The sequence below is a fragment of the Ipomoea nil genome, unplaced genomic scaffold, assembly GCF_001879475.1.
Source record: "Ipomoea nil cultivar Tokyo-kokei standard unplaced genomic scaffold, Asagao_1.1 scaffold3030, whole genome shotgun sequence".
NCBI lineage: Eukaryota > Viridiplantae > Streptophyta > Magnoliopsida > Solanales > Convolvulaceae > Ipomoea > Ipomoea nil.
Genome location: NW_017619458.1, coordinates 899547 through 912753, shown reverse-complemented (window position 1 = coordinate 912753; position 13207 = coordinate 899547). Strand labels below are relative to the sequence as shown.

The window sequence follows — 13207 nt, the reverse complement described above, 5'->3', positions numbered from 1 at the left end:
TTATTGTCAATGAATGATTAGGAAGTCCAAACAATCTCAGCTTAAATACGTCCGACACAAAGAGTCACAGCTTAAATACGTCCGACCTTCTACAATGTTCAGGTCACACATATACTGATTAATTTGATCAACATTTAAAGTCGGTGAGAGGATCGCTCGCCCTTCTAGGTGCGACTCTTCTAGCATTCTATACTTCGCAGTTGGGAAGATGCATGCTTTCAACTATAGTTGCAATTGGATCAGGTCCACACTTCAAAATAAACCTTGGTAGAATATCGATCTCAAACAAATCATTGTTTACAAACCCTGTATCCCATCTCCGATGTCTCCAATTCATCTTGAGAACTAATCAACCGTTTGTCTATCTTTGTTTGAAGATAAGCTCTGTAGTCCCAGGTTTTTCGTGAGCCTCAATACCTTTCAATTCCTCCAGAGGTATGAAGAATTAATAGTGGCTCCCACAACCATTGGTCTCATTGCTTTTGGAATAACTGGAAGAATCTGTCTAAAATCACCGCACAATACTACTATCTTTCCACCAAATATTTTCTGATCACTACCAGGTATGGTGAATCTCAATATATCCCTCGTGGTTTTGTCTAGAGCCTCAAAACAGTATTTGTGTGTCATCCGTGCTTCATCTCATATTATCAGTTTGCTCCTGATAAGTTCGGAAAGGTCAGTGCCATGCGAGATATTGCAAGTGGAATCTTCATTCACTGAAAGTGGTTTAGAAAATCGAGAATGCGTTGTCCTGCCACTCGGCAATAGGAAAGATGTTATTCCATTTGAAGCAACGTTTAAAACAATAAGGATTTTTTTTTTCCTTTTTCCATTTTCCGTGAATTAAGGATGTTTTTTTCCCTATTTTACTGCTAACTTTTTTACTAATTATTATTAATATTATTAATTAGAACGGAGTAACTTTTTTCTTTTTCTATTCTTTGGGCGGGAATGCAAGGAAGGATCATTTTTTTTTATTAAGAGTATAGATAGACTATAGAAATTTTATAAATATATACATCTTAATAATAAAACATCAATTACATTATATGATTTTTACATAAAATAGAAAAACATGTTACAGATTTAAAAAAAAAAAAGAAAAGAAAAACATGTTACAGTATATAGACTTTATAGTAAGTAGTAAGATATGCTAAAATAAAAATTACATAATTCAAAATAATAATTTTCTTTCATGCCTCAACACAATCACATATTATTTACATCTATAATCAAAACCATATTCACCTTCTTTTTTTTTTTTTTTTTTGAATACTATCACCTTCATTGTCCTAATCATCAATTTTAATTTTTAGGAAATCCGGATACTACTTGAAACGGTAAACTACATAGGAGGATTTTATTTTTATTAATAGTATACATTATTATTATTATTATTATTATTATTATTATTATTATTAAGTTAATTCGAGATCCTTATTATTATTAATTAGTAATTTGATAGGATTTTCCTTGTTTACTGGTATTCTTATTATGGCTCCCTTTTTTTTTTTTTTTTTTTTTTTTTTGGCACAATCTTGCCTTTCCTTTTCCATTTTCAATGAATTGAGAATCCTTTTTTATTTTCTTATTTTACTGCTAACTTTTTTACTGGTTATTATTAGTATTAATTTATCAGTCAATTCCCTTTCCTTTTCTATTTTAGTGAATTACGGATTCTTTTTTTATTTTCTTATTTTACTGCTAACTTTTTTTACTGATTATTATTAGTATTAATTAATCAGTGAATTTCATTTCCTTTTCCATTTTTCGTGCATTAAGGATCTTTGTTTTTCTTATTTTACTGCTAACTTTTTTATTGATCATTATTAGTATTATTAATTACTAACTTTGTTCCTTTTCTATTCTTTGGGCGAAAATGCAAGGAAAGAGGATTTTGTTTTTAATAAGAGTATATATATACTATAAAATTTTTATAAATATATATATATATATATATATATATATATATATATATATATATATATATATATCTCTTCATAATAAAAATTCAATTACATTATATGGTTTTTACTTAAAATAGAAAAACATGTTACAGTATATAGACTTTATAGTAAATAGTAAGACATGCTAAAATAAAAATTACCTAATTAAAAAAATGATTTTCTTTCATGCCTCAGCACAATCACATATTATTTTCATCTATAATCAAATCCATATTCAACTTCATTTTTTTTTTTGTTTGAATACTATCATCTTCATTTTCATAATCATCTATTTTTATTTTTAGAAAATCAGGATACCACATCAAACCGGAAACTACAGAGGAGGATTTTATTTTTTATTAATAGTATACATTATTATTATTATTATTATTATTATTGTTAGTGTTTTAATTGTTCAAAAACCCCAACTTATAATTGGCAATATTATTATGGCATACTAAGATAGGATTAGCTTAGTGTCAGTTTTGTTCTACAGAGGACTGATCAATCAGATACAACAACAGAGGGACTGACACTGATGCCTCTTCTCAATACAACATGTTCATGGTGATTAAGATGAAGAACTTGAGAAGAACCACTGCTGCTTAAACGAAAGGACATTGTGATTAGACTGTTGTGGGAACAACTGTAAAGAGCGTCATTGAAGTGGACTGCATCAGAGTTAGCTCTCCAAGTGAAGGGATTTCATTGGACTTCTGTATGCATGCCTCCCCACCTTCAACAATCCACTAAACCTGTGTAGACTGAGTACGTACCTTGTGTGGGGCACTTGGGTGAGATTATTGTTTCTCTACCTTTGTACATTGGATTATGATTTATTGGATTGGACGCCTATGTGATCGTCCCCCAGACGTAGATACACACTATATCGAACTGGGTAGCATCTTGTGTTTTTTGCTTTGTGCTGTTATCTCTTTCTTTAAACATCTCTATGATTTGTTGTTACTGACTAACTTCATCGCTAAATCAGTCAGTCCATTTCATCAGTTGGTTAATCCAGTTAATCTGATTAAAATGAGGAAATGCAAAATTACATGTGGTATCAGAGCTTTTAAGTCTACATAGTGACTTGATCCGTACGGGATTTTTAGTTTTGCATTGTTCTTTGTCTTTTGGAAGTGCCTCTGTGTGTGTTCGTTGGCTGGTTGATTTTGTTTAGGATGGATGCAAGTATGAAACCATCAGAACTAGATGGTCACAACTACTATTTCTGGAAGGCTCGCATGGAGATATATCTCCAAGCACAAGGTACCAGGGTTTATCGTACTGTCCTAACTGGGTGGAGCCGTCCAACTGTTCAGAATGCTGATGGAACCACTGGGGATAAGCCCATGGAGACTTGGACAGACGATGAAATGAATGCCTCTGATATAAACAACAAAGCGTTGAACTCTATTGTAGGATCTCTGCATGAATCTGTGTTTACCCTTGTCACAGGGGTAAAAGAAGCTAAACGTGTATGGGAAATTCTTGAAACCAGATTTGAGGGAACTAGTGATGTCAAGCAGTCAAAGCTACAACTGGTACTGTCTGAATTTGAAGCCCTTAGAATGAATGAAGAGGAAACCATTTCGACCTTTCACAGTCGGGTTCAGAATCTGATGAACAGAGCCTCAATTCTTGGTGAACCATTCACTGATGAGAGAGTAGTCAAAAAGATCCTTCAATCTTTGCCTAAACGCTTCCAGATGAAAGTAACTGCTATTCAGGAACACACAGGCTGGGAAAAGAAGACTGTCGGAGAACTTATGGGAAGTTTACACACATATGAACTTGAAGTGCTTGCTGATGTCTTGCTGGCAACAGAAAAGGAAAGTCAGTGGCTTTTGTGGCTGAAGCTGATCGAGAATCTGACACAGATGACATAGATGATGAAACCTTGGCACTTCTAACCAAGAATTTCAAGAAAATATTAAAAGGATTCAACAAAAAGAGTCAAGGTCAGCCCACCAGGACACAATATAAACACAATAACTCCTCATATCAGAAAGCCAAAACAACACCTTTTTCACAGAACAATCAATCCCAGACTGGTCGAACAAGACAGAACAGAAACAGTTCCACAGATACAGGGAGGTCTCTCAACCGGTCAGTGCAGTGTAGAGAGTGTGAAGGTTATGGACACATACAGGCAGAATGTGCAACGTATCTCAAGAGGAAAAAGGCTATGTCAGTAGCTACACTAAGTGATGATGAGGAGGAAGCATCTAATGATCAGTCAAATGATAATGTGGGAAACTTTGTAGCTTTCTTTACAGCTACAGATATTCAGTCAGACGGAAACGAATCAGATGAAGAATCTTATATATCAACTGATGATTTTGAAGAGAGACATACCCAACTTGAAATGGAATTTGCTAAACTTATTGCAAGCTGGGAACAACTAGTGAAAGTCAATAAAAATCTGAATGACGAGCTGAAGCAAAGGGATGATCTTCTAAAAAAACTAAATACAGATCTTGTCATAAAAGAAGATCTTATCACTCGGATAATATCCAGAGAAGGAAAACTGATAAAGGAATTGGACGGTTTGAAGAAAAATATCCAGATGATGGACACCACATCAACTTTAGATAAGATTCTGGACTCTGGCAGAAATCCTAATGACAAAAAGGGTCTAGGATTTGAACGAGGTGAATCTTCGAATAATGCTCCTATGTTTGTCAAAGAGGGTATGTTTAAGGCCACAGCAGTTCATAGCTTTGAACAAGGACAGTCATCTAAGTCAGTGCAGAAACATGACAAGAGAAGGATATATGATCAGACTGCAGATACTGACTTTGTCAAAGTAACTCATCAATCTCATTATTCAAGGTTCAAAAATAAGTTTGTCAGAGTTAGACAATACACTCTCATTTGCCACTACTGTCAAACAAAAGGTCATACTCGGCCTGAGTGTTATTTTTTCTACAGAGATCAAAGGAAGGAAAAATATCAGAACAAGACTATTACACCGTTCACTAGACAGGTTTGGGTCAGAAAGTCAGAAGTTATATGCTACCCCACTATAGTTCTGACTGCGTCTACGACTGAAGCTAGATGGTATTTCGACAGTGGCTGTTCCAGAAATATGACTGGAAATGTAAAGTGTCTCATGGTTGTTCAACCAAGCAATGGATCTGTTACATATGGAGACGGACAAAAAGGGAAAATATTTGGGAAAGGTACCCTGAATGTACCAGGTTTACCTCACTTAGAAGAGGTTCTGTTAGTCAGTGGGTTGAAAGTAAATCTGATCAGCATCAGTCAGTTGTGTGATGAAAATTGGAATGTGTGCTTCGATCGCAACTGCTGCAGAGTTAGTAACAGTGCATATCAACTTGTCATGGAAGGAACCCGATCCTCAAACAATTGTTATGTTTTGGCTAATGAAACTGCATGTCACCTATCTACATCTGATGAATCAAAACTCTGGCATAGACGACTGGGTCACAAAAACTTTAGAGATATGGATAAGTTGATCAAACTAGAAGCCGTGAGAGGAGTACCTAAGATCAGAATAGATCTGGAGAGAGTTTGTGGTGCATGTGCCATTGGGAAACAAATTAGAACTCCGCACAAAGCAGAAAGAGTTATCACCACTGAGAAGTGTCTAGAGCTTGTTCACATAGACCTCATGGGGCCAACACAGACTGAAAGCATTGGGGGAAAGAAATACATATTTGTGTGTGTAGATGATTTCTCTCGATACAGCTGGGTATACTTTCTAAGAGAAAAATTTGAAGCATTCAAGGCCTTTAAAACTTTGTGCATAAGGGTTCAAAAGGAAAAGAATGAGCCTATAATAAAAATTTAGAGACTGAGAAGTGATCACGGAAAAGAATTTGAGAATTCACTATACTCAGATTTCTGCTCCGAGCACGGTATATCACATGAGTTCTCAGCTCCTAGAACTGCTCAATAGAATGGTGTGGTGGAAAGAAAGAATCGAACCTTACAAGAAATGGTTAGAGTTATGTTACATGCCTTTCATCTGCCGCAGCGCTTCTGGGCTGAAGCAGTTCACACAGCCTGTCATACAGTGAATAGGGTCTATCTTAGACCAGGAACGACCAAAACACCATATGAGATCTGGAAGGGAAAGAAGCCAAACCTGAAGTATTTTCATGTGTTTGGGACAAAGTGTTATGTGCTGGTTGATAGAGAACAAAGAGGAAAGTTTGAACCTAAGAGTGATGAGAGCATCTTCCTTGGATACTCTCCAAATAGTCGTGCCTACAGAGTCTACAACAAGAGAACTCAATCTGTAATGGAATCAGTAAATGTTGTTATAGACGACAGTCTAGAAGAATCAGTAGACACAACAGTGACTGATCCAGTGACAAAGCTTCCTCTCAGTGAACTGAATACTGAATATAGCAACAATCAGCCCAAATCACAAGAATCCTCAGATGAAGATCAGGAAAGTTCTGAACAGGAGACAACTCCTATAAATGATACAGGTAAAGACAAACCCACCAGAACTCAGAAAAATCACCCATCAGATAACATCATTGGTAATCCAACAGATGGGATGAAAACCAGGAGCAGAATAAGAAATAATATGATAGAAATATCTGGATCTGCTTGCTATACCTCAAAGATAGAACCCAGGAATGTAAAAGAAGCTTTACAGGATGATCTGTGGATCAAGGCAATGCAGGAGGAGCTACATCAGTTTGATCGAAATCATGTTTGGGATCTAGTTTCAAGACCTAATCGTGTCAACATAATTGGAAGAAAGTGGATCTTCAAAAATAAAACTGATGAAGCTGGGAATATTGCAAGGAACAAAGCTCGGTTAGTGGCACAAGGGTACACTCAGATAGAAGGAATTGACTATGATGAGACGTTTGCTCCTGTGGCTAGACTAGAGTCAATCAGAATTCTGTTAGCTGTTGCATGCATTCAGGGATTTACACTGTTTCAGATGGATGTCAAGACAGCGTTTTTGAATGGGTACCTGCATGAAGATATCTATGTGGCGCAACCTAAGGGATTTGAAGATCCAGAGCATCCATCACATGTCTACAAGCTCAGAAGAGCTCTCTATGGCCTTAAACAAGCCCCACGGGCATGGTATGAACGACTGACACAGTATCTGCTACATCATGGTTATAAACGAGGGAGTGTTGACAAAACTTTATTCGTGAAAACTACTGGAAGTCATGTCACCATTGCTCAGATCTACGTGGATGACATTGTGTTTGGATCAACTTTACAGAAATACACAGATGAGTTAGTAAAAGTTATGAAGGAAGAATTTGAGATGTCCATGGTTGGTCAACTGATGTACTTCCTAGGACTGCAAGTTAAGTAAAGTCCTGAAGGGTACTTTATCTCACAAGAAAAGTACGCTAAGAATTTAGTCAAGAAGTTTGATCTGGAATCATGTAAACCATCCAGGACACCGATCTCCACCTCCACAAAAGTATCCAAAGACGACACAGGTGTATCAGTGGATAACACAGTCTACCGAAGCTTGATAGGAAGTCTGTTGTATCTGACGGCTAGTCGACCAGACTTAATGTTCAGTGTTGGAATATGTGCAAGGTATCAATCTGATCCAAAAGAATCACACCTCATAGCTGCTAAACGAATACTGAAATATATAAAAGGAACGATTCAATATGGTCTATGGTACTCCAAGGACAGTGAACTGAGTCTGATTGCATACTGTGATGCTGACTGGGCAGGAAACATTGATGACCGTAAGAGTACATCTTGTGCATGCTTCTTTGTTGGTAAGAACTTGGTGTCGTGGCTGAGTAAGAAACAGAATTCAATTTCCTTAAGTACTGCAGAGGCAGAATACATAGCTGCTGGTGGATGTTGTACTCAGTTAGTATGGATGAAACAGATGCTATTAGACTATGGTCTTACTCAAGGAATTATGACACTCTATTGTGACAATGTCAGTGCTATCAATATCTCAAAGAATCCAGTTCAACACTCCAGAACGAAGCATTTTGATATAAGGCATCACTACATCAGAGACCTGGTAGAATCGAAGGAGATTGAGTTGGAATATATTCAAACAGAGAAACAATTGGCTGATATTCTGACTAAGCCCCTAGACGCAAACCGGTTTGAGATTCTCAGATATGCTCTGGGAATCTGCAGAATTGACTAATAGGGCAGATCGTCACTCAGAAAGAGAGTGCAAGGTTTATGTATACTGGTCAAATTTCAGTTTTGACTTCTTTTTAAAACTCCCTTCGTTTTTGTTAAGAGAATATCTTAACCTAAATTACCATAAAAGTGATTAGGCTTTTTCAAATTTCAAATATGCCTAGCATCCGTTTCTTGCCTAAAAAGGAGGTATATCGTTGCGTCAATCACATCGGCTCTGCATGTATTCTGACTAGCTGCATTTATTGGGGTTCTTCTCCCTTGGGTTTATAATCGATTACCGAGTCAGGCTTGTGAGAATAAACAAGAGACTATCTCTGCACACCGTCTGTATTCTCTTTAATCTCCTATCTAGGGTTTACTTCTTCGTCTTCTCAAATCTCTCACCAATGGCGGATGCGGTTCGTAACATTATCATCAAGCTTGGGAGAAAGGTTCATTCACAAGAAACAGCCACCAAACATGTCAAAACCTTGCTCCAGTTGGCTATGAAGAAAAAGTTGAAGCTTGATCCCCATCTCCGAGATGAAATCATTGTCACAGTGCTGTTCGATTACCCAGAGTTCTATGCCGACTGGTCCGACGATGACACAGTGAACTCTTGCTGCTGGCCTACGAAGCAGGTGATGACATTAATCCGGCATCTATTCTAGAGCCTTCAGATGGAAATCGCGTTGGGGCGTTCCTTCACTATTTTGCTCAAAGAGCCCATGAGTCTGAAGAAATCTCCCGTCGTCGAGCAGTTGCACAACCCCTATATCTTCAGGCTGCCGAGAATGAAGCCATACATCGTCTTGAGATTCTGCGCAACAGGTCAAATACTTCTGACTCCCCTATAGAAATTTCGCCTGATAAACCTGAGGATCTAATGTCTAATGCTGCCCCATCTACTGTTCCTGTTGATTCTGAGAATGTGCCTGCTTTATTTTCTGAGAAATCATCTGTATCTGTTGATCCTCCTTGTTTACCTGTTGTGAAGTCTGATTCTTTGAAAAGTGGGGCTCTTAAAGCATCTGAAGAGGAAGACAAACCGATTGATGAGCCCAACAATCTAAGTTTGGTTGTTTTTGCGTCTGATAATATTGCTCTGCCCCCCTGCTGTTGTTGCTGATGTCCCACAAGAAATCGACTCCTCTGTTAATCCCTTTGATATGCCTGCTGAGGTTGAGAGTGTGAAACCCTCAAGCCCCCGTGAGTCCAAGAGAATAAATGGCATTCCAGTCTACACCTCCTCATCTTTGGCTGAGAGTCTTGAACATGTCCGGCACTTTGCTGGTCTACCTGCTGCCTCCATTCCAGAACCCTATAGAGTGATTCATCCTTCTGAATCCTCGAGTGAAGATGAAAAGATCCTTGCTAAAGTCTATGGTATCCAACCTCATGCATCTACGGATCCGACAGTTGAGGCCACAGCACATCCTGATTCCACCACCTTCAAAATTAGGGAGATTACAAATCTTCTTGGAAGCTCGTCTGCTAATGTTTCTGATTCCATTCATTCTGTGACTCCTGTCCAATCCCCAACCAAAGAAACTAGAAGGTCAAAAAGGAAGAATATCCCTGTAAAAGTTGTTGTTGAGACTGATGATCACAATGCTAATGTGGATCAGCCTGAGAAGAGAAGGAAGTCCAGTGAGACCATCAAATCTGAAGCCAATCCTCCTATCCAACAAGTGTTCAAGACACTACGGTCTTCTGTTAAACAAAAGGGCTCTACTGCTGTTCAACCTGCTGTTGTTCCCGCATCCTCTGCCAGAAAGGGGAAACCATCCACTCGTTCCAAAGGTCGAAGCATAACTCCTGAGGTTCAACCGGTTGAAGGTTCTGACACATCTATTTACAAGCCTCGGTTTGTATCCCCCACTGCTCAGGGCAAATGGTCCACCATGGTCAGAAGAGACCTTATTGTTCAAAGGTCTGTTGATGAAAACCAGCTGAATTCTGTGTGTGATATTCTTCCACTGCTGAATGAAGTGGGGCTGCTGAAGACTGTCACCTCCATCTGTCCATACTCGAAGCTCCTCACTTTTGAATTTTACTGTAATATCAATGAAGAGATAGACATCTTAACTGGGCCTCGACCTATGCAAATCTTCATTCGAGGGAAATGGTACATTTTTTGGCCTGACATGATCAATGAATATTATGGACTGACAGCTGTACAAGAAGAGGCTATAATAGACTGGAATTTGGTGGCCAAGACTCTAACAGGTGGACAGCTTGATACATGGCCTACTACTGACAAGGATTATCTGCCAAGCTCTCAGCTCACCTCCAGATATGTCATTATGCATCGTCTTGCTCTACACAACTGGCTTCCTTCAGCTCACTTTCATACAGTTGGTAAGCAATTGGCAGGTTTCTTGTTTTGAATTGGAACGAAGAAGGCAATTGATCTGGGTGCCTGGATTTACTCTCATATTCTCACTATGATCCATCCACGAGAGCAGAAGGTAAGGCTACCCTTTCCGAATTTGATTTATGGGATTCTCACAAAACAGGGTGTTGAGCCTATGCCGAGTGAAGTAATAAGTCCAACCCTTCTCTATACTGTTGATCGGCTTCTTTTGATTGGAGATCATATTTGTGATGTTACACCAGTTGTTTGCCCCCTCTATTTCTGAACCTGATACGGTGGCTGATGATTCGCCACATGCAAGGGATCTTCAACTCTCCATTCAGTTAAAGGCAAGGGTCTCTGAGCTTGAGACAGTTCACGGTATAATTGCTAAACAACTGACAGGGGCCCGTACTGAGCTGGCAACCGTTCTTCTTCGTTTAAGCCTATATGAATCTGCTACTGCTGCTGAACCTGCGAAGTCCGACAGTGAAACTCCCTCCAATGCTTGACCATGCTTTGGCTCTCATTGGCAAAAAGGGAGAGTATGAACTCAGGGGGAGTTGTTTTTGTGTACCTTCTGGCCCTAGCTGGGCGTTGATTGTGATGGCACCATCTTTTATTTGAAGAATGTTCTTTGACTGTTGTTTTGATCCAGCATAATTTGTATGTTGTCTTTCGTTTTTCTTCTGCTATGTAATCAGACTCTTGGGTGTTTTTATGATAGCCTATCTTAGTTCTTTCAGTTTATGTCTTTCTACATAGTCGAGTTGTTTTGCCAAATAATAGCCAAAGGGGGAGTTTGTTAGTGTTTTAATTGTTCAAAAACCCCAACTTATAATTGGCAATATTATTATGGCATACTAAGATAGGATTAGCTCAGTGTCAGTTTTGTTCTACAGAGGACTAATCAATCAGATACAACAACAGAGGGACTGACATTGAAGATCTGTTTTAGGAAGCTGTTTACTTAAAAGCTGTACGCGGTTTTACAGAAGTCAGATTTGGAAAGAAGATCAGCGTATCTGCTTTGGAAAGGTATGGACCGAATCCTTAAGATTACATTCTTCAAATATTGTCCTACTATCTACAATCAAAGACATCTATGGAAGGAGTGTTCTTTCGACGGAACTATAAGTATCCACATTCGAAGAGAATTAGGGTTACGCCTTAAGAGAGAAGAAACACTCCGCATCAGTTTTATGAGATCAGATCTTTGATTCATATGCCTCTTCTCAATACAACATGTTCATGGTGATTAAGATGAAGAACTTGAGAAGAACCACTGCTGCTTAAACGAAAGGACACTGTGATCACACTGTTGTGGGAACAACTGTAAAGAGCGTCATTATATTGAAGTGGACTGCATCAGAGTTGGCTCTCCAAGTGAAGGGATTTCATTGGACTTCTGTATGCATGCCTCTCCACCTTCAACAATCCACTAAACCTGTGTAGACTGGGTACGTACCTTGTGTGGGGCACTTGGGTGAGATTATTGTTTCTCTACCTTTGTACATTGGATTATGATTTAGTGGATTGGATGCCTATGTGATCGCCCCCAGACGTAGATACACATTGTATCGAACTGGGTAAACATCTTGTGTTTTTTGCTTTGTGATGTGATCTCTTTCTTTAAACATCTCTATGATCTGTTGTTACTGACTGACTTCATTGCTGAATCAGTCAGTCCATTTCATCAGTTGGTTAATCCAGTTAATCTTATTAAAATGAGGAAGTGAAAAATTACAATTATTATTATTATTAATTTAATTCCATATCCTTATTATTATTAATTAGTAATTTTTGATAGGATTTTCCTTTTTTACTGGTATCCTTATTATGACCCTTGTTTTTCACAACCTTGCCTTTCCTTTTTCATTTTCTATGAATTAAATATCCTTTTTTATTTTCCTATTTTGCTGATTATTATTAGTATTAATTAACTAGTGAATTCCATTTCCTTTTCTATTTTCAGTGAATTACAGATTTTTTTTTTATTTTCTTATTTTACTGCTAATTTTTTTACTGATTATTATTAGTATTAATTAATTAGTTAATTTCATTTCCTTTTCCATTTTTGTGAATTTAGGATTTTTTTTATTTTCCTATTTTACTGCTAACTTTTTTACTGATTATTATTAGTATTATTAGTATTATTAATTAGTAACTTTTTTCCTTTTCTATCCTTTGGGCGGGAATACAAGAAAGGAAGATTTTGTTTTTAATAAGAGGATATATAGACTATATAAATTTTATAAATGTATATTTTCATAATAAAAAGTCAATTACATTATATGGTTTTTACATAAAATAGAAAAACATGTTACAGTATGTAGACTTTATAGTAAATAGTAAGATATGGTAAAATAAAAATGACCTAATTAAAAAAATGATTTTCTTTCATGCCTCAGCACAATGACATATTATTTTCATCTATAATAAAATTCATATTCACCTTCATTATTATTATTATTATTATTATTATTATTATTATTATTATTATTATTATTATTATTATTGAATACTATCATTTTTTTTTGAAAAAAAGTACTATCATCTTCATTTTCCTAATCATTGATTTTAATTTGTAAGAAATTAGGAAACTACTTCAAAATGAAAATTACATAGGAGGATTTTATTATTATTAATAGTATATATTATTATTATTATTATTATTATTATTATTATTAATTTAATTCCATATCCTTATTATTATTAATTATTAATTTTTGATAGGATTTTTATTTTTTTACTGGTATCCTTATTATGACCTTTTTTTTTTGCACAA

The 13207-nt window shown here is 36.9% G+C and overlaps 1 protein-coding gene across 1 annotated transcript; it reads left to right on the top strand.

Moving 5' to 3' along the window:
* Positions 1 to 9232: 9232 nt before the first annotated feature.
* LOC109163514 lies at positions 9233 to 10931 on the top strand. Its single transcript, XM_019312264.1, has 2 exons — positions 9233 to 10420; positions 10683 to 10931. Exons 1-2 carry the CDS (start codon positions 9233 to 9235, stop codon positions 10929 to 10931), a joined length of 1437 nt encoding a protein of 478 aa, XP_019167809.1.
* Positions 10932 to 13207: the final 2276 nt, after the last annotated feature.

What these genes read in the sequence shown, in the direction of transcription:
- LOC109163514 (XM_019312264.1), top strand. Translation starts at nt 9,233, where the DNA reads ATGCCTGCTGAGGTTGAGAGTGTGAAACCCTCAAGCCCCCGTGAGTCC. An exon ending in CTTCAGCTCACTTTCATACA is followed by an intron (nt 10,421 to 10,682) that starts GTTGGTAAGCAA and finishes ATGTTACACCAG; the next exon opens with TTGTTTGCCCCCTCTATTTC.